Source organism: Felis catus, chromosome D1, assembly GCF_018350175.1.
Source record: "Felis catus isolate Fca126 chromosome D1, F.catus_Fca126_mat1.0, whole genome shotgun sequence".
Taxonomy (NCBI): Eukaryota; Metazoa; Chordata; class Mammalia; order Carnivora; family Felidae; genus Felis; species Felis catus.
In genome coordinates this window covers 107,808,134-107,833,776 of record NC_058377.1, presented here as the reverse complement: position 1 = coordinate 107,833,776, position 25,643 = coordinate 107,808,134, and the positions used below count along the sequence as shown (strand labels likewise).

The 25,643-nt window shown below is 61.1% G+C and overlaps 1 protein-coding gene across 10 annotated transcripts; it reads left to right on the top strand.

Moving 5' to 3' along the window:
* The first annotated feature begins 1,963 nt into the window (after positions 1–1,963).
* Positions 1,964–24,754, top strand: CDC42BPG (CDC42 binding protein kinase gamma). 10 transcript variants are annotated; one of them, XM_023240026.2, is made up of 37 exons: positions 1,965–2,252; positions 4,890–4,981; positions 5,063–5,146; positions 5,516–5,611; positions 5,949–6,097; positions 6,655–6,748; positions 6,985–7,185; positions 7,322–7,570; positions 8,005–8,084; positions 8,904–9,001; positions 9,090–9,170; positions 9,464–9,561; positions 9,653–9,832; positions 10,127–10,219; positions 10,363–10,484; positions 10,561–10,633; positions 10,862–10,968; positions 11,056–11,170; positions 11,409–11,557; positions 11,650–11,738; positions 12,050–12,102; positions 12,188–12,286; positions 12,382–12,441; positions 12,736–12,841; positions 13,128–13,261; positions 13,345–13,484; positions 13,584–13,665; positions 14,322–14,538; positions 15,358–15,420; positions 15,533–16,132; positions 17,142–17,326; positions 17,421–17,505; positions 17,635–17,755; positions 17,893–18,010; positions 18,181–18,307; positions 18,435–18,520; positions 24,691–24,754. In XM_023240026.2, exons 1-37 carry the CDS (start codon positions 2,093–2,095, stop codon positions 24,694–24,696), a joined length of 4,692 nt encoding a protein of 1,563 aa, XP_023095794.1. In that variant the 5' UTR covers positions 1,965–2,092; the 3' UTR covers positions 24,697–24,754. The 10 variants fall into 10 exon arrangements, with proteins under 10 accessions (XP_023095796.1, XP_023095795.1, XP_023095794.1 ...); XM_023240025.2 differs by lacking the exon at positions 24,691–24,754 and adding an exon at positions 19,536–20,890 and having other exon boundaries at positions 10,133–10,219; XM_023240024.2 differs by lacking the exon at positions 24,691–24,754 and adding an exon at positions 19,536–20,890 and having other exon boundaries at positions 12,191–12,286.
* Positions 24,755–25,643: the final 889 nt, after the last annotated feature.

The following is a 25,643-nucleotide window of genomic DNA, read 5'->3' as shown; positions in this document are numbered from 1 at the left end:
AGAATCCCAAGCAGGCTGCATGCCGTCAGCACAGAGCTGGATGCGGGGCTCTAACTCGCAAACTGTGAGATTGTGACCTGAGTCAAGAGTCAAGAGTTCACTTACCTGACTGAGCCCCCCCAGGCACCCTAAGATTTTTATTTTTTTAAAGCAATCCCTACACCCAATGTGGGGCTTGAACTTACAACCCCAAGATCAACAGTCGCATGCTCATCACAGCCGGGTGCCCCTATGGTGATGGTTTTTACAGGGACCCCCCCCAGTTAATGGCAGGAGTTCCAGGCATTCGGGTCACCATAAGGTGGGCTGAGCCAGCCAGTCCCCCCTGTGGGGATGGAATCTTAAGGGCCTGACGATAGCCTGAGAATTCAGCATTCCCAGAGGCTTAGGGACTTGGCCAGAGGTCACACGCGGAGTGATCCAGGACCCAGAGGCCTCACTCAGTGGGCCCGTGACTGCTGGCCCCTGGGGGCTGTGGCGGCCTGGGGTCAGGGAGTCAGGGTGTCCAAGGGCGGCAGCGGGAAGTAGCCCATCTTCCCACCCAGGACACTTTCGCTCCCCCCTACTGCTCTAGGAGATGGGCACTTGGTCCTGCCCTGGGCAGTTGGCCCTCCTCTGGTCTCTGGCGCCCCCCTGTGGCCTGTAGCGGGGCAGGCCCCACCCCTGCCCTGCCCTGCCCTGCCCCCTGAGGAGTGCCCAGAATGCTTCAGGTGACAGAACACCACCAGCCCCTGCTCCCTCCCAGGGGACAGAGGCAGTGAAGAGATCCCCAGATCTGGGTTTGAATCCTGCCTCCCTTCTGTCACCTGACTGACTTGGGTGAGACAGCCTACTCCATTTCACAGACGCAGGGCACAGGGAAGCCACAGGGCAGGTCTCCGAGGAGACCAAAGGGGAGATGAGTCAGAAAGTCCCCTGTGTATCGCCAGGGAGGCTCAGTTCAGCTCCAGAGACATTCACGGGGCGCCTCCTCCCTCAACCTGACCGTCTGGACTCCAGGAGGTCTCAGTCTGAGGGGGGAGGCAAATCCCCAAAGAGATCTTTTAATGGAAGAATTTGTTGTCTAAAGCCACTAAAATGCCCCACCCTTTGATCCCTCCTCTTGGACAGGCCCACAGTCCCATGGCGTCTGGTCCAGCCCAGCTGGAGACAGCTGGGCAGAAATCAGAAATGCCACTGGATAGAATCAGGCCCTCCCCTCAACCACCTCCTCCAGCCCAGCTTCCACCTCTCCTTGGCCTCCGTGTTCCAGGCCGGCCGCAGGCCTCGCTCTCGCCTATGCTTAAAAAGCCTGTGGTGGAGTTGCCAGCCCAGCCCCACTCCAGGGCTTCTCCATTCACCTTCGTCCTTCCCAAGCCTCAGTATGTCCATCTGCCAAATGGGTGTAACCATCCCTGCCTCGCCTACTTGCCTCCCTAGTCGGTTGTAACGACACAAATAAAATGAAATCAGAAACTAGCGAGGTTCCCCCCCCTACCTCTTGCCGAGGGGATTGGGGGAGGGTGTGTGCCAAGCGCGGCCGGCATCCCAGGGAGAGAGGGGACTACAACTCCCATCCGGCTCCGGGGTCGCGGGCGTCTCCAGCCCCCTTTCCCAGGGGGTTGAGGGAAGTTGCACTGCCCCGGGCATCCCCTACCTAGGTTAGGGGCCGGCGAAAGCCCGGTAGGGCTGGCTCTGGGGCCACGCGGAGACCTAGGTAGCCTTCCCGGCCCCGGGGGGAGACCACCCCCCTTGGCCCGGCCCAGTCAGGAGTTTACTCTTCGGGACCCGCCCCCCCACTTCCTGGCCGAGGGTTTGGCCCGCCCCCGCGCGCCTCCGCCCTCCCACCTTCACTTCCAGTCGCGTCTCCCATTGGCCGGCGCTCACCTGCCCGTCCGTCGGGGGGCGGGGCAGAGGGCGGGGCGCGACGCCCAGGTGTGGGCGCGCAGGAGGCCGCGAAGGAAGGTGACAGCGGGGAGGGCGGGAGGGGTGGGGGGAGGCCGCGCTAACGACCCGCGGACGGACGGACGGACGGACGGACGGACCGACGGACCGACGGGCCGGCATGCGGGCGGCCCGGCTCTAGCCCGGGTGCGGGGCTCCGGCTGCAGCTATGGAGCGGCGGCTGCGCGCGCTGGAGCAGCTGGCGCGGGGTGAGGCCGGCGGTGGCCCCGGGCTCGACGGCCTCCTGGATCTGCTGCTGGGGCTGCACCACGAGCTCAGCAGCGCCCCCCTCCGGCGGGAGCGCAACGTGGCGCAGTTCCTGAGCTGGGGTGAGTGGCCCGGGCTGGACCCAGGTGGGGTGGTCCGGGGGACACCGCGCCGGGACCCTCTCCCCCCCCCATCCCGCGCCCTTCGCCCCCAGACCCTCCCGCAGGGAGCGGCACCCCCACGGGTTCCCCGCGCAGAGCCCGCACCGGCTCTGACACGTGCCACCGGCCCCTTTGGGCCCTCCCAGCTAGCAGCACACCTTCCCCTCGCTCAGATTCACGCACACTCCTTCCCACCGACAGAGCCTGGCGTGTGTGCACAGCACACAACTTACACGGACACACACAAACTTGGTCCCAAGTATAGACCCCAGACATGTGCTGCAGAGTCGCGTCAGGGACTCCTGGCTCACATGTCATATACCTCATGACCCTTGAGAACAAAGTCACACACGCAGAGCCTTGTGTGTGTCACCCACTGACACGCATGCTTCCTCAGTCTCCCACATACCACACAGACACACGCAGATACATACAGCTCAAGGAGAGATCCAGGGAGCCCCGCACTTCACCCGGAAGACCACCGGAGCCACACTGGCCATTATACACTTGCCTGCTTCCACTCACAGATCCGTAGGCACTGCACGCGTGGCAGACGTTCCCACAAACATACACTTCTATGTCCCCGCATGCAAGACCACCCCAAACGGGGCACCGGCACCAACCTCAGCCCCTTTGTCGGTGCGAGTCGCTGGCCAGGCTTCCTGAGGTCTATTTCCCAAAGCCAGGGAGGGGGGGCCCGGCTGGGGGTGGGTCTGCACCCCCTCCTGGTTGACTCATCCGAGGCACCGGAAGTGGGTGACCTGGAGTAAACCTCAACCCAATGTGGGCACCCTCATCAGCCCCAGGCCTCCCTGGTTATGCCTGGCCAAGCCCGTGGAGGAGGGCTGACGGGCCTGGCCTGGAGAGCAGGGTGAGGCAGGTGTTTGCCCAGTGGGTGACGAGCATCCCCAGAACTCCTTAGCTCTGGGCAGGTGCAAGGCCTGGCCTCGGCATGGTTGGGGGCCCGTGAGACATGCCGGTGAGCTGGCCTCCAGCCCAGCCCTCTCCTCCAGGGTGAGGGCAGCCAGGAAGCCCCTGCCTCTGGTGCCTGCCACTGTCCCCGGGGACTTCTGCACCTTATTCATGTGTATCTGACGGTGTTGTCATCACCCGCTGTGACGCCTACGCGCGCGCGCGCATGTGTGTGTGTGTGTGTTTGCACACACATGTGCTCCTCCCTGCCTGCCTCTGGCATCCCTGCCTGGGACCCCAGCATGGGGGCCTGTCTGTTGACATCTCCCGAGGTAACTGGCAGGGCGGTGACTCACTCTGCCCCTGCTCCAACTTGTCCCTGCTCCTGCCCAGAGCCCCCATTCCCTGCGGCAAGGCGAGGGGACTGGGCGGCCTGTCCCGGGAGCCTGGGTCCTCCCGACTCTAGGCCCCAGGTTTTGGTTCCCGTCTGGCGGATTGGGAGCCACCCTGGCCTCAGTTCCCCCCTGGAGCCCCGCGGTTGCTGCTCCCCAGCCGTACACACAGACCTGGGAAAGAGACAATTAATTTCTGTCACGAGGTTTCCACACCACCCCTGCTGCGGGGGTTCTGCCTGATAAACCTGTGGAGCAGCTCTCTGTCCCACCCACAGACCCGCCCAGCTGGCAGGGAGTTTACCTGCTGGCAGGGGGAAACTGAGGCGGAGAACCAGTCTGCAGCTACCCCCCCCCCCCAACCCCTACCGGTCACTCTTGCCTCCCTAAGTTTCCAGGCTCCAGTTCCCTCCCCCAGGCTCTCCAGGCCTGGAAAAGGCCCGGGACTGGCCGGAGATGCCTCTAAAGGGAGTATCAGGGACTGTGAGAGGAAGAGCTTCTTGGCCAGGTGAAGGCCAAGTCCAGAGAGGGAGGCAGGGCCTAGAGTTGCTGGGCTGGTCAGGCCTGGAGGAGATCTCGAGTGTTTACCCCTTCAGGTGCCAGCGTCAGGCGCCAGGGAAAGGCTTTTTTGGCTCTGTTCTTGAGTCTTGTGAGAAGCTGGGCAGACCTATTTATGCCTCCAGACTGAGAAAGCCCCACACAGGGAGCCCAAAGTGTGTCCTCCCAGGGCCCTGCAGCACCATATCTGACCTGTCCTCTGGGGCTGCCCCAGGCCTCACTCCCAGCCTGGTACCTCTGTGCCTACAGGGTCCCAAGACCAGGGCTCACAGCTCCCCAGTGGCAGAGAAGCCTCTCTGGGGACAAGGAATGTTGCCCGTCCAGTTTCCCAAGACAGGCCCAGGCCTGGTCCTGATAGGCGCCAGGAACTGGGAGCCGAGGGTGGGAATGGTATCCCCTTCCTCCCCAGGGTGACCTGGTCAGCCAGTATCCACCTGCAGGCAGGGAGGGATTACCAGTTCCATGGGCCCCTGGGATGAGGCCGCCTAGAGTCTGGGGACAGGGGTTCAGGGAACCGTTGATTTGGGGAGGTCTGGGGGCCAGGTGGTCAGCAAAGCCCGGACCCCCACCTTCCACACTTCCTACTCATGACCGAGTGGGCTGCAGCCCCTCTCGGCCCCTTGGCCAGAGGCCGCCCCTGCCCCGGTGGGGGTTGTGGTTCCCCCTTTTCCCCAGGTAAGAGAGGGAGCTGGGGCCTCCCTGTAGGTTCCCTGAGCCCCACTCTGTGTCCCCTCAGCCGGCCCCTTCGTAACGAAGGTGAAAGAGCTGAGGCTACAGAGAGATGACTTTGAGATCTTGAAGGTGATCGGCCGAGGGGCCTTCGGGGAGGTGAGCAAAAGGCATGGGGTAGGTGGGGGGAGGGGGTTCGCACCCAGGCAGAGCTGACCCCGGTGCCCCCTGTGGCCTCAGGTCGCCGTGGTGAGGCAGAGGGACAGTGGGCAGATTTTTGCCATGAAGATGCTGCACAAGTGGGAGATGCTGAAGAGGGCCGAGGTCAGTGTGGGGTCCGATGGGACTTGCGCACCCTACGAGTGGGCGGGGGGGGGAGGGTGTGCTGCCAGTGGGGCGTGCAGGGCATGCTGGGGAAGGGGCCGGCCTGGCCCCCGGGACGGGAGAGGATCCAACCACCAGCCTCCCCTGTTGCTTCCCCACAACAAGCCTTTCTTAGAAGCTACTGTAGTTCCCATTTTCCTTACCGTAACACTGAGGCCCGGAGCCATAAAGCACAGGCCGTTGGCTCACCCGGGCAACTTCTATCCAAGCTCCTAGACTTACCTAGTCTTCCTCCACCCCCTGAGCTGGTGAGGAGGGCTTCCTGGGCTCTGATCCCACCCCCGCCCCTGCTCCCCAAACCTGCTGCAGACTGCCTGTTTCCGGGAAGAGCGGGACGTTCTGGTGAAGGGGGACAGCCGCTGGGTGACCACTCTGCATTACGCCTTCCAAGACGAGGAATACCTGGTGAGGATACTCAGCGAGGGTGGGGGCTGTTGCCCGGGGACAAAGGAGGAGGGCCTTGGGTGCCAGGGGAGCTGGGTCCAAGGAGAGAGAGAGACCCTTCCTACAGGGACCAAGAGGCTTCCACTGGCCACCCCTTGCTGGGCCCGGAGCCCCTGCCTGAGCTCTGCTGGGAGCCAGCTGCCCTAGAGCTGCTTGCTGGGAGATGGTCTTGCCTTCCCAGAACCCCTCGGGACCACGAGGAGGTGGGTGGGAGGCAGGGCCCTGGGGCAGATGCCCCCCACCCTCCTCCCTGTCTGATTCTTGCCCCCCCCCGCTCCCCCCCCCCCATCCCATCCAGTACCTGGTGATGGACTACTATGCCGGTGGGGACCTGCTCACTCTTTTGAGCCGCTTTGAGGACCGCCTTCCGCCCGAGCTGGCCCAGTTCTACCTGGCCGAGATGGTGCTGGCCATCCACTCTCTGCACCAGCTGGGCTACGTGCACAGGTGGGGCCCCCGAAGCCCCTCCTGCCCTGACCAGCCCCTGGGGAAAGCTCTAGAGACAGCTGACAGTTGTTGAGCACACTCACCAAGCCCCGTGCTGGGTGCTTCATGTGCACGATGCCTTTGAATCCTCAGGCCAAAAACCTCATGTGATGGGCACTGCTCTTGTCCCCACTTTACAGATGAGAAAGTCAGGGTTAGCACAGGTAAGCACCTGGCTTGAGGTGACCCAGCCGGTGGGCGCCCGGGTCGTGGTTTGCACCAGGCAAGTCTGGCTCACGTGTCCCCCACGACATACGCTGCTGCCTCCGTGGCTCATCCTTATGGGTCCCTTTTCTCCACTAACCACCTTTTTCCCTCTTGGCCCCCAGGGGGCCTGGCCACCAGCCTTCCTCCTCCCATGTACATGCACACACACTGGTCTTGTGGACTCGCAGGAACACATGTGACAATACACACGCTGGTGTGTGCATGCGCCCATGCACTCATACCCCGGAATGTGCCAGAACACACATCTACACACACAGGTCAAGCCCCGCTCTCTCCCTGTGCTCCCTCAGGGATGTCAAGCCGGACAATGTCCTGCTAGACATGAACGGGCACATCCGCTTGGCTGACTTCGGCTCCTGTCTACGTCTCAACAGCAATGGCATGGTAAGACCCCAGAGCAAGGGCTGGGGACACCCGGCCTGGAGAGCTCCCAGGGGTGGAAGGAAGAAGTCCTGGGTCTAGGCCCCAAGTGGGGTCACCAGGCCAGCTAAGCCTTAGAGAGTTGGGGTGTCAGGCCCAGGCTTGGGCCTGTGGTGAGGGGCTCTAGGGGCTCTGGCCAAGCCCAAGGTGGTCAGCTCTAGCCAAGCCCAAGGTTGTTCTCGTGGCCCCCCCACTCCTAGGTGGATTCGTCAGTGGCAGTAGGGACACCGGACTACATCTCCCCCGAGATCCTGCAAGCCATGGAGGAGGGCAAGGGCCACTATGGCCCACAGTGCGACTGGTGGTCACTGGGAGTCTGTGCCTATGAGCTGCTCTTCGGGGAGACGCCCTTCTATGCTGAATCCCTGGTGGAAACCTACGGCAAGATCATGAACCATGAGGTCTGGCCGCCAGGCTCTGGGGTTCCGGGAGGGCAGCAGAGTCCCGAGTCCGCGTGGTTGGTATGCCCGCAGGTGGGGGTGGGATCCTGTACACCCACCTGCACCCCTCCACCCCACCCCCACCCCCCACCTACAGGACCACCTGCAGCTTCCCGCGGATGCACCTGACGTGCCGGCCAGCGCCCAAGACCTGATCCGCCAATTGCTGTGCCGCCAGGAGGAGCGCCTGGGCCGCGGGGGGCTGGATGACTTCCGGAACCACCCCTTCTTTGAAGGCGTGGACTGGGAGCGGCTGGCAACCAGCACTGCCCCCTACATCCCTGAGCTTCGCGGGCCTGTGGACACCTCCAACTTCGATGTGGACGATGACGCTCTCAACCATCCAGTGAGTTTGGGCCCCGCCGCAGGAGGAAAACTGCCTGCCCCTTGCTGGCTGTGGGAAACCCCCAGAGGTTTCCAGAGCGGTCGCTGGGCCGAGGATGACGCCTTCACACCCCAGAGGCTCATGGGAATTGTGGTTCACCTGGGCCAGTTCACCTCTTCGGAGGTGGGTTGTGACAGGTGAAGGTCGTTTGACCTCGAGTGTCATTCTGTGAGCCAGAAGTCTTCCAAGGAGACTCCTGGAAGCACCTGGGAGGCCATGGCCGCAAGGGCTCATGGGAGTTGTAGTCTGTTTAGGTGGGGGCCGCGTCACCCACCTCGGTTCCATTCTTAGCAGGAAGAGGTTGGCACCCCCAGTCCCGGGGAGTCTCCTGGGTCTTGAGCCTCAGCCAGGAGCTATGCCTGTTGAGTCTGACGCTCCTTCCCCTCCTTCTGCAGGGGACCCTGCCCCCACCCTCCCACGGGGCCTTCTCGGGCCACCACCTGCCATTTGTGGGTTTCACCTACACTTCGGGCAGGTGAGTCTAGTCCTCGCATACCTAGTAGGAGGCTGGGGGCTGCCTGGCCTGGAACCTTGGGCAGGTAGCCCACTGGGACCCTGGGAAAGGGGCTGAATGGCCTGCCTGTTGCCTGGATGTGACAGGTGCTCAGGAAATGTGCTCTGAGTCCTCAGGAAGACAGCCCCCGTGTCCTGAAATTGTGGCGAAGCCATGCCTATGCCCCCTGTGGGACCCGTCCTTCATTTGGCCCTTAGAGTACCCTCTACAGCAGGCTGAGAGCGTCATGAACTTGGAACCAGAGGCCTAGAGTTGAAAGGGCCCCTCCCAGCCCCATTCTATGCCTCTGTAAAATGGGTGGGGTGATCTAGTTCCATTTGAGGGGCTGGCCTGAGACCGCAGCGAGGTCTTAGGCGAGGAGGTGTTCTGAGGTGGAAGCAAATGTGTCTTGACCTGCACTCTGAGCACCCACTGTGTGCCAGGCACGGGGGCAGCTGGCCCAAATCACTAAGTTCTCTTCACTGTCCTTGGAAGAGGCCCTGTTATCACCTCCAATTTCCTGTGAGGAAACTGAGGCTCAGATATGTTAGGTTCACACAGCTTAGAAGGGCCAGGGCTTGAACCTAGGTCTGGGGGGCCTTGGGGTGCTGCCCACAGGTATTCCGGGGGCAGGGTCTGGTCCGGTTCGTTTCTTCCACCACAGAGCCCAGGGCTGGGTACAGAGCTGGGGCACGGTGGGTGTTTCTTGGATGAATGAATGACCGACGCAGGAGGATGGAGGAGCCTTTGGGGGGTGGGGGGTGGGGTTTCCGCCAACATGTGTGGCCCTGCTCTCCCCAGTCCGGGCCCTGAGAGCAGCTCTGAGCAGCTGCCTGCCCTAGAGCGGAAGCTCCGTTGTCTGGAGCAGGAGAAGACGGAGCTGAGCCGGAAGCTCCAAGGTACCGGGGAACCAGCTGGAGCAGGGTGGGGTGGGTCTGACCCAGGACTAGCTACTCACCTGTGGGTGCCCCCCCACCCCGCCGGCAGAGGCCCTGCAGGTGTCCTCAGACCATCGGGAGCTGGAGCGGCTACAGAAGGAAGTGCAGACTCTACGGCACAGGCTGTCAGGTACCCGGCCCCCCACACCACCCCGTCTCTCCCCCCTCCCCCCGACCCCTCCCCCCAGAGGCTGAGCTGCTTTCCCAGCACACCTGTATCCAACCCGGGTTCCAGTCCTGGCCCTACTCCATGGATGAGGTGTGATCTTAGGGAAGTACCTTAAACTCTCCGAGCCTGCACGTAGAAAGTGAGCCAAGGAGACCCGCTCCCCGGGCTGTGGTGAGGGCTCTGGGAGATGCCGCACGCGGAGTGCCTGGCTGAGGCCGTCAGCGCACGTGGGCCTCAGTGACAATTCCTGGCAGAGACGCCGAGGGGCAGCAAGGCCTCCTTATCCCAGACGGATGGTGGTAGCCCAGGCCGGGACTCGGACCTACGGCAGGAGAGAGACCGGCTCCTCCGGGTGAGGGCCTGGTGGGGTGGCTGAGCGGCCCAGGGCTCCACGGTGAGGAGCTCCGTGCCCTGATGCCAGGCCTTGCCCTCCGACCCCCCAGGAGCTGGCCGAGGCTCAGGCAGGGCTGCAGGCCCAGGCAGGGGAACTATGCAGAGCCCAGGAGCGGCAGGAGGAGCTGCTCCAGAGGCTGCGGGAGGCCCAGGAGAGAGAGGCAGCCACGGCCAGCCAGACCCAGGCTCTGAGCTCCCGGCTGGAGGAAGCCCAGGATACCAGCAGGAGGGTGAGTGATGGGGATGGGCGGGGACAGCAGCAGAGCACTGCCCCTGTGAACCCCAGTGTGGCCGTTGGGGGCCCAGGGAGCTCAGTGCTCAATGCTGGCAACACCACGTGCCTCTGCGCCCCCACTGGGGCTGGCTGAGGCCTGAGCGAGCGGATGACGGTAGGGTGGGCCAGGCCGGAGCTCCCCTGCCTGCATTCCCGCTGTGCCTGGCGGGGGCCCGAGAGTCTGTAGCGAGGCGGGCAGAGGGGTGGGATGGACAAAGTCAGCAGTGGCCGCCTCTGCACCTCGTCACAGCTGCAGGCCCAGGTGGCCACCCTGTGCCGGGAGGTGACACAGCTCCAGAGACAGCGGGAGCGAAGCATTGAGAAGGAATCTTTGCGGGTCAAGGTAGCGAGGTCTCACCCCCTTCCAAGTGGCGCTTCCCTTGGCCGGACCTCCTCCGGGCTCTCAGGGCCAGGCCTTTGTCCCAGGGGTAGAGCGGGCCATAGCTTCTCAGGCCCCTGCCCTGACCCCTCTCCGTGTCCCTCAAGACCATCCACGCCGCCTCTGAGACCAACGGCACGGGGCTGCCCGAGGGCGGGCCTCAGGAAGCGCAGCTGAGGAAGGAGGTGGCCGCCCTGCGTGTGCAGCTGGAGCAGGCCCGTGGCCACGGGTGAGCCGGGCAGCCCGGGCGGGGCGCGGGACGGGGGCCTGAGCTGGGGGCCGTCCCGTCACTCGCTCTTCCCCAGGCTGAGTGGGAAGGAGGAGGCTCTGTGCCGGCTCCAGGAAGAGAACCAGAGGCTGAGCCTGGAGCAGGAGCGGGTGAGCATGGCAGACGGAGGGCGGACGGACCGACGGGCCGTGGGACAGATGTGGGAGCCGGCAGGGTGGATGGTGCGGGCCGCCGGGGTCTCGGAGCAGGCCGTGTCCCCAGCCCCGCAGCACCCGCAGGTGGCCGGCAAGCCATGGCGGGTGCACGGGGGTGGACGCGGGCGGGGCTCGGGGGTGCCGGGCCCCCGGGGGCTGACCCATCTTGCTCCCGGGCCCCAGCTGGCAGAAGAGCTGGAGAGGGAGCAGCAGAGCAAGCAGCAGCTGGAGGGCGAACGGAGGGAGACGGAGAGCAACTGGGAGGCCCAGATTGCCGACATCCTCAGCTGGTGGGTGCCCGGGGGCTGGCGGGGAGGGGCTGGGCCCAGGCAGGGCTGAGGGCTCAGGCCGTGACCCGGAGCCCCCTTCCCAACCAGGGTGAACGATGAGAAGGTCTCAAGAGGCTACCTGCAGGCCCTGGCCACCAAGATGGCCGAGGAGCTGGAGTCCCTGCGGAACGTGGGCACCCAGACGCCCCCCACCCGGCCGCTGGTGAGCCCCGGGAGAGCCCCGGGGGAGGGGCTGGCAGCAGCCTCACGTGGCAGGTGGGGACGCTGAGTCCACGGAAGATCAGTGACTCGCCTGAGCTCACAGCGGGGCCAGGGGCCAGTCTAGGATCTTGAGTCTGGCCGGGTGGTGTGGACAGTCTGGCGGGAGAGGCCTCTGAGGCTGCCGGGCACCCCCCCTCCCGACCCGGGGGCGTCTCACGCGGGCGCCCCCTGGCCGCCAGGACCACCAGTGGAAGGCGCGGCGGCTGCAGAAGATGGAGGCCTCGGCCAGGCTGGAGCTGCAGTCGGCGCTGGAGGCCGAGATCCGGGCCAAGCAGAGCTTGCAGGAGCAGCTGACGCAGGTGCAGGAGGCCCAGCGGCAGGCCGACAGGTGAGGCCCGGGCCAGGCGCTGCACGAAGGGGCGTGGGACCCGCGAGGAGGCCTGTGCCAAGCCCTCAACCGGTCCCGTCCCCGCCCCGCAGCCGTCTGCAGGAGGCTGAGCAGCAGAGCCGGGGCCTGCGGCAGGAGCTGGCCGCGCTGCGGGAGGAGCTGCAGGCCCGGGGGCCAGCGGGTAAGTGGCCATCCGCATGCCCGTCCTGGAGCAAGTCCCCCACTCGAGCCTCAGGGTTCCCCAGGGGGGTCCCCAGACAGCCTCGCGGGACCGTGGAGATGAGAGTTCTTGACTCTGCCGCTCACCTGGCTCTCTGTCGCCCAGCACTTACTGAGCACCCGCTGTATGCGTACCCACCGGGGCCTGCTGTCATTTCTCCATTTTACTGAGGTGGAAACTGAGGCTCCTGCTGGCCCCCAGTGCCCCAGGAACAAGCGTTAGGGCTGGGCCAGGGACCCCCACCCCTGGTGACCCGTGCTCTCTGTTTGCAGACACTAAGCCCTCAAATTCCCTGATTCCCTTCTTGTCCCTCCGGAGCTCAGAGGTAAGAGGGCCTGCAGGGGCTGGTTGGGAGGAGTCCCGGACAGAAGCCAGGGGCCTTGATTTCCACCCTCATCCTCAATCCCCAGAAGGATTCCACCAAGGATCCTGGCATCTCAGGAGAGGCCCTGAGGCCCGGTATGGAGCCCGAGCTGAAGCCAGAGGGCCGCCGCAGCCTGCGTCTGGGGGTGAGGACGGGCGGGAGTCCCGCATTTGGGGGGCCGGGCCCCGCCTTCTGCCTGTGCCCCCCTCACCCGTTTGCTTGCCCCTCCCCCCCCCGCAGGCCGTGTTCCCCAGAGCGCCCGCTGCTGTCACCACCCCTACAGAAGTTCCTCCCGCAAAGGTCCGCACCTAGAGGGGCGGGGCGGGGTGGGGGTACCCAGCCATTCTTCCGGGTCTCCAAGGACCTGCTTGAGTCCCTCTACGTGCATTAGTCATGGCTGGCAGACCACCCTGGGGACAGCGGCAGTGGCAATGAGTCTGAGTGCTGTGACAGACTCACTGGGGCTGGGTTCACACTGCCACTGGCTCATTCTCTGGTCCCACCTGACACTTCAGGGTGGCCTCGGGGGTGGGACGCAGGGACCCGGGAGGCCGTGGTCAGGCGTGGGTAATGAGCGTGTCCCCCTGTCCCCAGCCCGGCTCACACTCCCTGCGGCCCCGGAGCTTCCCATCCCCCACCAAGTGTCTCCGCTGCACCTCGCTGATGCTGGGCCTGGGCCGCCAGGGCCTGGGCTGTGACGGTGAGACCCCCCACCCCCACCCCACCCGCACGACTGCCTCCCATGTGCCAGCGCCCAGTCCCCTGGAGGAAGGAATGAATGGCCCAGATCCTGGCACGTGCAAGCCTTCCTCTTGGTCTGGGCCTCATCTCCCGTTGCTCAATTTTTGTGGTTTTTTTCTCACTTGACGGGGAATTGGTGACAGTCCAGGAGCCACCACAGCCTCAGGGAGGCAGGAACCCGAGTCCTGGTTCCAGGCTGTCCCCACCCAGCCTCACACCATCTGCCTTTCCTGCTTTCTCCACAGCCTGTGGTTACTTCTGTCACTCAGCCTGTGCCCCCCAGGCCCCGCCCTGCCCCGTGCCCCCTGACCTCCTCCGCACGGCCCTGGGAGTGCACCCCGAAACGGGCACAGGCACGGCCTATGAGGGCTTCCTGTCGGTGAGCTGGGGCTGGGGAGGGGGAGGCTGGCGTGGGCGGGCCGAGAGCCCGGCAGGCCCACCCCATGCCTGCCTTTCCCACAGGTGCCACGGCCCTCGGGGGTCCGGCGGGGCTGGCAGCGGGTGTTCGCCGCCCTCAGTGACTCCCGCCTGCTGCTGTTTGACGCCCCTGATCCACGGCTCAGCCCGGCCAGCGGGGCCCTCCTACAGGCGCTGGATCTGAGGTGGGTGCCAGGCAGTGGCCGGGGACGAGGGATGCGGGTCGGGGGGAGGGAGGCAGCCAGGGGCAATGTGACCTCTGACCAGCTCCACGGACCTCCCAGGGACCCTCAGTTCTCAGCCACCCCCGTCCTGGCCTCTGATGTTATTCACGCCCAGTCCCGGGACCTGCCACGCATCTTTAGGGTGAGTCTGCCTCCGTGTGGCCCCACTGCAGCCCCTTCTGTCTGTCTCCTTCTCCGTGGCTGCCCTCTTCACACACACACATATGCCACCTCGGTTGCCTCCATCCCACAGCGCGGTGCACTTTCCGTACGCGAAGCTGCCCGCATCCCGCTGGCCTAGGGCCCTTCCGTGGCTTCCCATCACCCTCAGGGTGCTCCTGACTGTGGCCTTGAGGCCTCACATTTCTGACCCTGAGCCTCTTTCTGCTCTGGACACACCTTGCTTTCTCCAGTTCCCAAAGTGCCCTGTAACCACGGGTCCCTCACATCCTGTTTCTGCTGTGCAGCCCAGGCCAGCCCCCAAGCTTCTCCCCGACCTGGATCATTCCTGGTGACTCCCCTCATCCCTTGGGCACTGGCAGAAATGTCTCTTCCCCTGGGGGGCCATCTTTTACTCTTGGCCCGGGTTGGGGATGCCCCGTCCTTCTCCCGCCACGGCACTGGTTCGGGGCCTGTCTGACCACCCTACTCCGTCTGGCTTATCACCCGCTGTAAGATGGCTCCTAGCGCTGTGCCCGGCAGCTCACGTTGGTGCGAACAAGCATCATCTGGTGGAGAGCAGGAGGGGGATGTCTGGCTCTCGGCCCACAGCCCTCCAGCCTGAGTCCCTGCCCACAGGTGACGGCCTCCCAGCTGACGGTGCCCCCTGCCATGTGCACCGTGTTGCTGCTGGCAGAGAGTGAGGCTGAGCGGGAGCGCTGGCTGCAGGTGCTGGGCGAGCTGCAGCGGCTGCTTCTGGACACGCGGCCAAGGCCTCGGCCTGTGTACACGCTCAAGGAAGCCTATGACAACGGGCTGCCCCTGCTGCCCCACGCGCTCTGCGCCGCCATCATCGGTGAGCCACATGCCGAGGGGGGCATCGCCCCGGGCGTGGTTCTGTGGGCAGCCTTAGGTAGGGGGCGGGGGGCTTGGCTTCTGCCACTCCATTTCTCTGTGCCTCAGATTCTGCTTTTTCTAAGTGAGTCTTGAGTGAGTTGAAAAGAGCAAAGGCTCTAGCAAGAGACAGATGAGGGTTCCAGTCCCGGTGCTCTTACCGGCAGCGGGGTGGCCACAGGGAGCCTGGAAGCAGCCGAGCCTCACGCTGTCTCCTCTGGGGAGACCTCCGTGATGACAGCCGGAGAAGTGAGGGAGCAGTGCCTCCTGGCTTCCCCTGGCAGTGGCCGGAGCCCCGAGCCAGCGCCTGCCCTGGAGAGCCGGGGCCTCCCCCTGCACTCAGAGTGGGAGCCCCTGGAGAGACCGTGTGGCTCCTCCAGGTCCTCTGTGTCAGTCGGGAGCTGGGGGGGACGAGGGCATTTATTGAGCAGGGACCGCCGTGAGCTGAACACTCACCCTGCGTTGCTTCAGCCTCAGAGCAGCTCTGGGAGAAAGGAACCATTACTGTCCCCACGTTACGCGAGGAGAAGCCAAGGCTCTGAGCGGTGACATGACTTACCCCGAAGCCCACAACTCAGGGTGGGGGCCTCTCGCCTGTGGGCCTTCCCCATTAGAGCCAGCCCAGACTTTGAGAGAGGAGCGGCCAGGGATGCAGGGACAGCGGGATGGCCATCCCTGTGTCCTCAGGAGAAACTGAGGCTCGGCAAGGACAGGCGGACTGCCTGGTCTCCGGCTGCCAGATGACCTCCCTGACCCCTGATTCTCTCCCTCCCTCTACTAGACCAGGAACGGCTTGCTCTGGGCACCGAGGAGGGGCTGTTTGTGATCCACCTGCACAGCAACGGTACGGGCCAGGGTGGGCCCGGGTGGGGGTCAGCCCCGGGGGGGAGAGAGGAGGATGGGCACGGGGCTGTTGTTCACCCTGCTGGTGACGCTCTCCCTCGCCGACCCCGAAGACATCTTCCAGGTGGGCGAGTGCCGGCGGGTGCAGCGGCTGGCCGTGAGCCCCACCGCGGGCCTTCTGGTTGTGCTGTGCGGCCGTGGCCCCAGCGTGCGCCTCTTCGCCCTGGCCAAGCTGGAGAGCGCGGAGGTGGCGGGTGCCAAGATCCCCGAGTCTCGAGGCTGCCAGGCGCTGGCAGCCGGGTGCATCCTGCAGGCCCGCACGCCCGTGCTCTGCGTAGCCGTCAAGCGCCAGGTGCTCTGCTACCAGCTGGGCCCGGGCCCAGGGCCCTGGCAGCGCCGCATCCGTGAGCTTCAGGCGCCGGCACCCGTGCAGAGCCTGGGGCTGCTGGGCGACCGGCTGTGCGTGGGAGCAGCCGGGACCTTCGCACTCTACCCGCTGCTCAACGAGGCCGCTCCCTTGGCCCTAGGGGCCAGTCTGGTGCCCGAGGAGCTGCCACCATCCCGCGGGGGCCTGGGCGAGGCGCTGGGCGCCGTGGAGCTCAGCCTGAGTGAGTTCCTGCTGCTGTTCGCCACGGCCGGGGTCTACGTGGACAGCGCCGGCCGCAAGTCCCGCGTCCATGAGTTGCTGTGGCCGGCAGTGCCCACGGGCTGGGGTAAGGCCTGTGGGGGGCCAGCTTGGGCGGGGCCTGGCACCTACGGTGTGTCACACGTGTCAGAGGAAGACAGGGTCCTCCCGCCTGACCACACCCTGCTCTGTCCTCAGTGGATTGAGCCGGATCTTCCTCTCCCTTGTCCCTGCTCATGCTCCTCCCCCAGCCTAAACTGTCTTTTTTATACCGGGCAAACTCTTAACCAGATCCAGCCCCAATGCCGCCTCAAGGCCTGGAGTTGGAAGGCTCTCCATAAATGACCACCATGATTTCTGTCATCGTCATTACTGCTCTCATGCTCCCTACCCCACCTTCCCCCCGTCCCTGGCCCTTTGTTCCTCTTTGCTCCCCGACCTCTGTGTTCAGACCTCTGCCCTGCTGCTCTTAGCACCTTCCTATAATGACTGGTTTGGTACCGGGGCGGCGGGGGGGAGGGGGGGGGAGACTGCAGAATGGGCTGGGCCTGGTTTCTTCATCACATCCTGCGCCCAGCCCGGGGAAGCACACCCTAGGGGCTACGAATGTTTGGAGGAATGAATGAGTAAATGAATGAACGAACGAACAGGGCAGTGAGGGAGACCAACACATTCACAGGTAACTGGTGTGGTGGCGTGCTGGCAGACAGGGACCGGGCCCCCTTCATGACCGGCGGCTCTTCCGGCGTTGGGCCTGTGGATTGGGCGTAGCGCAGACGCAGTCTGTGGGAGTGGGAATCAGACTGCCCAGGGCCAGTTCCCGGCTCTCGCTCATCACTGGGTGACCTTGCCCATTACTTAGCTCTGGGGTTACGTTCCATCATCTGTAAGTTAGGGATGATGGTCCTACCCGCCCAGAGTTGTTTGAGAAATAAAGGGGAAAAAATACGCCAAGTGGCTAGAACTATGCCCGGCACGCGAGTGCTCCAGGACTGTGATCTCTGATTTGTTGCGGAGGTTGGGTGGGGCAACCTGGAGTCTTCAGAAGAAGGTCCTCTGGTTGGGCGTGGAAGTTACTGTGCTGTGGCCGGGCACAGGGTGTTTCCGTGACACGGAGGAGGAAACAAGCCCGCGGAGGTGCCTGACTTGCCAGGGGCTGCACAGCACAGTGTCCTGCCCTGCAGGTTATGCAGCCCCCTACCTGACAGTGTTCAGCGAGAATTCCATCGACGTGTTTGATGTAAGGAAAGCAGAATGGGTCCAGACGGTGCCACTCAAGAAGGTGAGGGCCTGCCCAGATCCCCTGGCCCTGGACTGGGGCGGGGGGGGGGGGTGCAGTCGAGCAGCGCGGCTGACCTCCGTGCCTGCCGCCTCAGGTGCGACCCCTAAACCCAGAGGGCTCCCTGTTCCTCTTTGGCACGGAGAAGGTCCGCCTGACCTACCTCAGGAACCGGCTGGCAGGTAGGAAGTGCGTGGGCACGAGAGTACGCAGCGTGTGCGCGTTCGCGGGTGCATGTGTGACCCTGAGCTCCAGCTGACGGGGACCCTGGGGACTTGTGAGCACCGTCCGGCTCTCTGCTCCTCCCACAGAGAAGGACGAGTTCGACATCCCCGACCTCACCGACAACAGCCGGCGCCAGCTGTTCCGCACCAAGAGCAAGCGCCACTTCTTCTTCCGCGTGTCGGAGGAGCAGCGGCAGCAGCGGCGCAGGTGCGCGTGCGCGGTGCGCCGGCGGGGCGGGGGCTCGCGAGCTGGGGACCGGGCGAGGCACGGGGGCGTGTCCGTGTCGGGAGAGGGCGGGGGAGGCGGCCCCTTCGCCGCCGCCCCTACTCTCCCTCCGCCCGCAGGGAGTTGCTGAAGGACCCCTTTGTGCGCTCCAAGCTCATCTCACCGCCCTCCAACTTCAACCACCTGGTGCACGTGGGCCCCACGGACGGGAAGCCCGGCGCCAGGGATCTGCCCCCGGTGAGTTCTCCGGGACCAATCACAAGCGTCCCTGGTGAGGCTCAGCCAATCACCGACCTTCCCGAGACGCCTGCCCCAATCGCAGCCCCCTGCTTCCCTGGGACCCGGGACCTCCGCGCGTCTAGGCTGGGGGTCCCCTGCGGTCGCAGCCCTTCGGTGCTGTCCCCCAGCAGGCTCCAGGAGGGAAGGGCCGAGGTACCCGCGGCTCCGGCCCGCAGCGTCCCCACAGCTTCTCGGAGGCCTCGAGGCGGCCAGCCTCCGTGGGCAGCGACGGGCTCACTGGAGACGCGGACGCCAGTAAGGACAGCCCTGCTCCCGCTGCTTCCATTGCCTCGATTTCCCTCCCCAAAGTTTACACCCCCTTTGGACTCCTCAAATTTGACCTTGGATTTTTGTCCCCTTCCTCATCCTGCTCCTGGAACAGTGAAGAGGAAGCCTTGGACCTCTCTGTCCAGTGAGTCCGTGTCCTGCTCCCAGGGATCTCTGAGCCCCGCAGACTCCCTGATACAGGTGAGCCGGTGGGGGCTTTTCCCTCCTCTGTTAAAGGACAGGTAGTTCTGTTCTGTGCTAGGCCCACCTCTGGGACCTGAAGCCAGAGAACAGGCTGAGCCCATCTCCACCCTGGATCCTAAGGGAAGCAGACTCGCCCCACAGTGGGGCCCCAACAGAGGCCTAGAGGCAGGCTGGCCTAGGTGGAAATTTTGGTTCTGATGTCCTAGGCATGTGGCCCTGGGCGAGATGCCCAGCCTCCCTGAGCTTATTTCGCCTATAAAATGAGGTTATTATTTCAGATTATTACGTAAGTGATGGCTGTATGAGGTGATGATTACTTCAGCGGGGTGCCTGGCACATGGGGGGGAGTGCCACCGAAGGGGAGCTCTTTAGAGGCCCAGCCTGAGGTGGAGGGATCAGAGGAGGGGGGAAGGGGAACGGGGGAAGGAAGACGTAAGAGGAGCTGGGAAGGCTCCCATGCACCCTCCAGCCACTTCTCCACCGTCACCCTGGCTTTACCACACCAAACCACTCCGATCCCCAGGGATTTGCCATATTCTTCCACACCCTCAGGCTCTTGCCCCTGCCGTCCCCCCTGCTTTGAATGTCCTTCTATTAACATTCAGGCCACCCTCAACGCTCTGTGCTAATACTGTCCTAGGGCCTCCCTAGGGCCTGTGCCCTGCTCCCTCCACCTCTCCGTGTCAGTCCTTCTGTGCTGTGGCTTTCTTCTGGATACTAGCCCTCCTCCCCCAACCGCGGGCTCCTTGAGACTGAGGTCAAGTTTGTCTTCGCCTCACATAAAGCATGTTTGTTGGTTGATGAAGAATGGAGTAAAGTAAACGAGCAAAGGGACTTCGATTTGGGCTTAAGGGATATTAAGTTGGAGCTCCCCAAGTTCTTCTCATGTAGCCCTACCCCGATCTCATACCTCCTCCAAGGGCCTCCCTGCAGCAGGTGATGGGTCAGGGGAAGACCTCTGGGAGGCACTGGTCTGGTGAGGAAAGGGTCCTTCCTTCTGTTTCCCCTCCAGGTCTCAGAACGGCCCCGGAGCCTGCCCCCAGCCCCTGAATCAGAGGGTTCCCCTTGACACCCTCTGGCAGGGCCCACCCCAATCCCAGGACTGAGACACATGAGTGAGCAAAGAGCTTGAGGAATGCCATGCTCCGGCTGGCCCGGGATGTGTGGAAATTCGGACTCAGGAAGGGCCTGGGCTGGACAGCGACTCAGAGGCTGGCCTGGGTTCCCAGGACCCAGGAGACCTGACTCTGAGCCATCGTCCTGCCTTTCCCCTCTGCTCCCGGCCCCTACCTTTGCTAGCCACTGGGAATAGAATGGCCCCCTTTTCTGCCCTGGGGGCCCCTCTGCCCCTGGAGCCCAGGGGTAATTGTGCCAAAGTTCTCCTTCCCAGTGTCAAGCCTCAGGAAGCCTTAAGCAAGAGTCGGGGTGGGGGTGGGTCTCTGGCGGCAATCTAGGGTCTTGGCAAGGCACTGTCCAGCCCCCAGGCGAGGCCGAGGTGGGGCATATCACGGCCTCTGCTCAAGGTTGAGGTAGGAAAGACGGACTCTGATCCAAAGGAAAGGAGGGTGGGGTGCCTGGCCGGCTCAGTCAGTAGAGCCTGCGACATCTGATCTAGGGGGTGTGAGTTCGAACCCCATGTTGGGTGTAGAGATTACTTAAAAATTAAAAAAAAAAACTTTTTTTTTCAAAGGAAAGAAGGATAGACAAGGAACAGGGAAGATGTAAGTGAAGGAGGCTGTAGGTGAAGAAGGTGAGAGAAGGAAGTAGAAGAGACAGTGCTAGTGGCTGGCAGGAGGGGGAGGGGGAGGAGGGGGAGGAGCAGGGAGGGGAGGAGCAGTGAAGAGGAGCAGAGAGCGGATGGGAGCTGGGAGAAGAACACTACTGATAGACTGAGGGGCCTTTCTCTCTGGGGAGGAGCTCGGTGGGGTTGGGAACAGAGAGGGGCCCTGTAAGCCAAATGACATTGCATCTAATCCGCCCGGGGTTGGGGGGGGGGGTGGGCGGGGAGATCATTCCTAGACAGGGACAGGACAGGGAGGGTATTTATAAAGGCTACTTGGTGGGCGATGGCACCTGATGGGGGCCACTGGAGGGTCTCCAGGCACACTCTGGCCCTTCCCGGAAAGGGGGGTGGTCCTTTTTCCCAAAGCCTCCGCCACCTGTGTATTAGGGGATCATAGGGGGCATTTTATTATTGATCACAGTCACTATTATTGTTATTATATTACTATTTTTATTAAACGTCCCTCTGCTGACAAGTGGGGGGCAAAATAAGTATTTATCTCCTCAAACGCCATATTCCCGGGAGGGATTGACCCTAATGCTCTGTGAGTCAGTACGAAACCAATAAAGACAACTTTTTAAGCTGCTGGCCTCCATGCCTGGATCTGTTCTGCTGGGGTGCAGAAAATGGGGGGGGGGAATCAGAGACGGAGGGAGCCATGGGGATGTCGGGGGCAGTCAAAGACTGAGTTGTCTTCCCCAGATTTTCAGGAACCCTGTGACACACGCAAACAGTTTAGTAGCAAAGGGACAGCTTACAAAAGTGTGGCCATGATAATGGAAACCACTGAGGAGTGGCAGGGCCCCTGAGCCCTAGCAGCGGTGGGAAGCTGTTCCCACCACCGGGCCACCTGGCAGGAAGGGGCAGTGGTGTCACCTGACAGGAGCTGTCGCCCTCAGTGAGCAGAAAGGCAGCAAGCCCAGGGAATAAACTCCTCGGACCTCGCTCTGCCCCCTCCCTCAGTCTCCTGCCTCCCTTCATCCAAACACCGGCAGCAACCAGAGGACCCTAGAGCTCAGTCGCTGCCGCCAGCGGAGGGCAACCTTGGGGGCACAGAGCGGGGTGGAAGGAGATCTGGAGGGCACACTAAGGGTATCCAGCACCCTGTTGCCCCACCCAGGCTGGGAGGCTTGGGAGGCAAGAGGGGGCCTGGGAGGTGCCTCATTTGGTCTGAAGCTCAAGTGTCCCTCGCTGAGCAGGAGCCAGGCCTTGAGGCTGAGCCGGATGAGGAAGGAAGGTATGGCCTGGGCCCTGGGATCAGGGCAGGCCTGGGCAACTGTTGGCTTTGCCCTGAGACTCATGGCCAACCCTAAACTGGGGAAAGGCCCAAGAAGGGAACCCAGCCTCACATCTAGTTGGAGACAGGGAGTTCCAGCCTTGAGAGTCAGCCCGAGTTCTAGTCTAGCTGTGCATTCATGGACAAGTTACCTGACCTCCCTCAGCTTCAATATTCCCATCTGTAAATGGGGCTCATAAAGCCCACTTCATGGGAGGTCCTGGCAAGATTCTGGCGCAATGAGTGTAAAATGCCTTCAGCCCCCTCAGGAAATGTTTGCTTCTGCCTGTTGCGATGCAGAACCCCAAAGAGAGGGCCCAGGGCAGGGACGCTGAGGGCCCTTGCAAACTAAGGCTCCCAGCCATCTTCTCCAAATTGGGGAAATGACGGCCTCCCAGACACTCAGCAATGATTTAGCCAAAAGATTGTCACATTTTTGAAAAATTAACTTTCTCCTAGGGTGCCTGACTGGCTCAGGAGGTAGAGCATGTGACTCTTGATCTTGGGGTTGGGAGTTTGAGACCCACGTGGGCATAGAGGTGACTTAAAAAGAAAATCTTTAAAAAAAAAAATGGGCTCAGTCAGTTGAGCGTCTCAATTTTGGCTCAGGTCATGATCCCAGGGTCGCGGGACGGAGCCCCGCGTCGGGCTCTGCACCGAGGATTGGAGCCTGCTTGAGATTCTCTATATCTCTCCCTCTGCCCCTTTCCCCTGCTCACGCTCTCTCTCTCCCTCTCTCTAAAATAAAATTAAAATAAAGTAATCATAAACAAAAAATAAATAATAAACATTAATTTTCTCCCCATGTTTTATGTTGACAAATTTCAAACCTACAAGAAGATCAAAAGAATATGAGCCCCTTGGGGCACCTGGGTGGCTCAGGCAGTTGAGTGTCCGACTTCGGCTCAGGTCACGATCTCACAGTCTGTGAGTTCAAGCCCCGCGTCGGGCTCTGTGCTGACAGCTCGGAGCCTGGAGCCTGCTTCGGATTCTGTGTCTCCCCCTTTCTCTGCCCCTCCCCTGCTTGTGCTCTGTCTCTCTCTGTCTCAAAAATAAATAAAAACATTAAAAAACAAAAAGAATATGAGCCCCTTGTACTCTTCGCCTATACTCACCCATTGTTAGCATTTTGCTGCCTCTGCTTTACCTCCATATCTATCAATATCTACATATATACACGTACATAACGTATTCTGCTACCATTTAAAAGTAAGTTACAGACGTCTTGAACCTAAATACTTCAGGGACATCTCTTAAAAATAAGGAACCACCAGAAGCCACTGTTATCGTCTCGAGAGTTTTCATATTGATAAAACAATACCATCTAATGACAATCTGTTATGGGATATACTGTGATCCCCCCAAATTCATATGTTGAAGTCCTAACCCCAAATACCTCCATACATGACCTTCCTATGAAATACAGTCATTGAAGATGTAATGAGTTAAAATAGTTCATCAAGGTGGGCACTGATCCGACATGACTGGTATCCTTTAAAAAGAGAGGAGCTTAGGGGCGCCTGGGTGGTTCGGTCGGTTGGGCGTCCGACTTCGGCCCAAGTCATGATCTCGCAGTTCGTGAGTTCGAGCCCCACATCAGGCTCTGTGCTGACAGCTCGGAGCCTAGAGCCAGCTTTGGATTCTGTGTCTCCCTCTCTCTCTCTGCTCCTCCCCCACTCGCACTCTCTTTCTCTCAAAAAATGAAAAAACATTAAAAAAACATATTTTTGGGGGGCACCTGGGTGGCTCGGTCGGTTGGGCGTCCGACTTCAGCTCAGGTCACGATCTCACGGTCTGTGAGTTCGAGCCCCGCGTCGGGCTCTGGGCTGATGGCTCAGAGCCTGGAGCCTGCTTCCGATTCTGTGTCTCCCTCTCTCTCTGCCCCTCCCTCGTTCATGCTCTGTCTCTCTCTCTGTCTCAAAAATAAAATAAACGTTAAAAAAAAAACATTTTTTGAATAATAAAAGGGGGGAAGCTGGGGCTGCCTAGCTGGCTCAGGCAGTAAAGTATGCAAATCTTTTTTTTTTTTTTTTTAATCTTTACTTTTGAGACAGAGACAGAGACAGAGAGAGAATGACAGTGTGAGAGAGGGGAGGAACAGAGAGAGAGGGAGACAGAATCCGAAGCAGGCTCCAGGCTCCGAGCTGTCAGCACAGAGCCTGACGTGGGGCTCGAACTCACGGACTGTGAGATCATGACCTGAGCCAAAGTCGGACGCTTAACTGACTAAGCCACCCAGGCGCCCCTAGAGTATACAACTCTTGATCTTGGGGTCGTGAATTTGAGCCCAACGTTGAACACAGAGTTTATTTAAAATACAAACTTTTCTAATTAAAAAAGGGGAAACTTGGGCACAGACACACACACACAGGGAGAGGACCACGTGATGATGCAGGCAGAGATCAGGGTGATGCTTCCACAAGCCGAGGACCCCCAAAGGTTGCCAGCAAACCCCCAGCAGCCGGGGAGAGGTCTGGACCGGATTCCCCTCACAGCCTCAGAGGGAACCAGCCCTGCCCATACCTTGACCTCAGCCGTGCAAACTCCAGATGGACAGACAAGACATTTCTGTTGTTTAAGCCGCTCGGTTCATGGTACACCCGTGGCATAAATGTTCTTTATGGACTTTTCAAAAAATCGAGGATTTAATTCTGGATCACATGTTGCATTTGGTGGTCCAGGCTCAATTTCCTTTCACGAGGAGCAACTGGCCGCCTTGTTTTTGTTGCCTCCCTGATATTAACATTCTCTTAAGGGTCCAGGCCAGTTATTTTGTACGACGACCTGTGATTTCCATTTGTCTGATGGTTCCCCCTGAAATTCATATTTAACTTTTTTGTCAAGAATATTACCTAGATGGGGCACCTGGGAGGCTCGGTCAGTTGAGTGTCCAACTATGGTTCGTGAGTTCGAGCCCCACGTCGGGCTCACTGCTGTCAGTGCAGAGCCCGCTTTGGAGCCTCTGTCCCCCTTGGTCTCTGCCCTCCCCCACCAATTCACGCTCTCTCTCAAAAATAAAGAATATTTTAAAAAAGAATATTACATAGCGGATGCTATTTTAAATCAATTTTAATTACAATACTTTTTTTTTTTTTTTTTGTAAATTAGAGGTGAGTTCCCCTTTGAACTTACCAAACTCCACCCCGAAAACCAAATAATCCAGTGAAGAAAGGGGCAGAAGACATGAATGGACACTTTTCCAAAGAAGACATCCGGATGGCCAACTGACACACTAAAAGATGCTCAACGTCACTCCTCATCAGGGAAAGACAAATCAAAACCACATTGAGATACCACCTCACGCGGGTCAGAGTGGCTAAAATGAACCACTTAGGAAACAACAGACGCTGGCGAGGATGCGGAGAAACGGGAACCCTCTTGCACTGTCGGTGGGAATGCAAACTGGTGCGGCCGCTCTGGAAAACAGTGTGGAGGTCCCTCCAAAAATTAAAAATAGAACTACCCTATGACTCGGCAATTGCACTCCTAGGAATTTATCCAGAGGATACAGGAGTGCCGATTCGTAGGGGCACACGTACCCCAATGTTTATAGCAGCGCTTTCAACGATAGCCACCTTATGGAAAGAGCCCAAATGTCCATCAACTGTAGAATGGGTAAAGATGTGGCATATATATATAATGGAATACTACTCGGTGATGAAAAATGATGAAATCTTTCCATTTGCGACAACGTGATGGAACTGGAGGGTATCATGCTGAGTGAAGAAAGTCAGTCAGAAAAAACAGATAACATATGTTTTCACTCATATGTGGAATTTGAGAAACTTAACAGAAGACCATAGGGGAAGGGAAGGAAAAATAAGTTACGAACAGGGAGGGAGGCAAACCATAAAAGGCTCTTAAAGACAGAGAACAAGGACACCTGGGTGGCTCAGTCAGTTAAGCATCCGACTCTTGGTTTCGGCTCAGGTCATGATCTCACGGTCTTGTGGGTTTGAGGCCCGCGTCAGGCCCTGTGCTGACAACACGGGGCCTGCTTAGGATTCTCTCTCTCCCCCTCTCTCTCTGCCCCTCCCCCCCTCACGCTGTCTCTGTCTCTC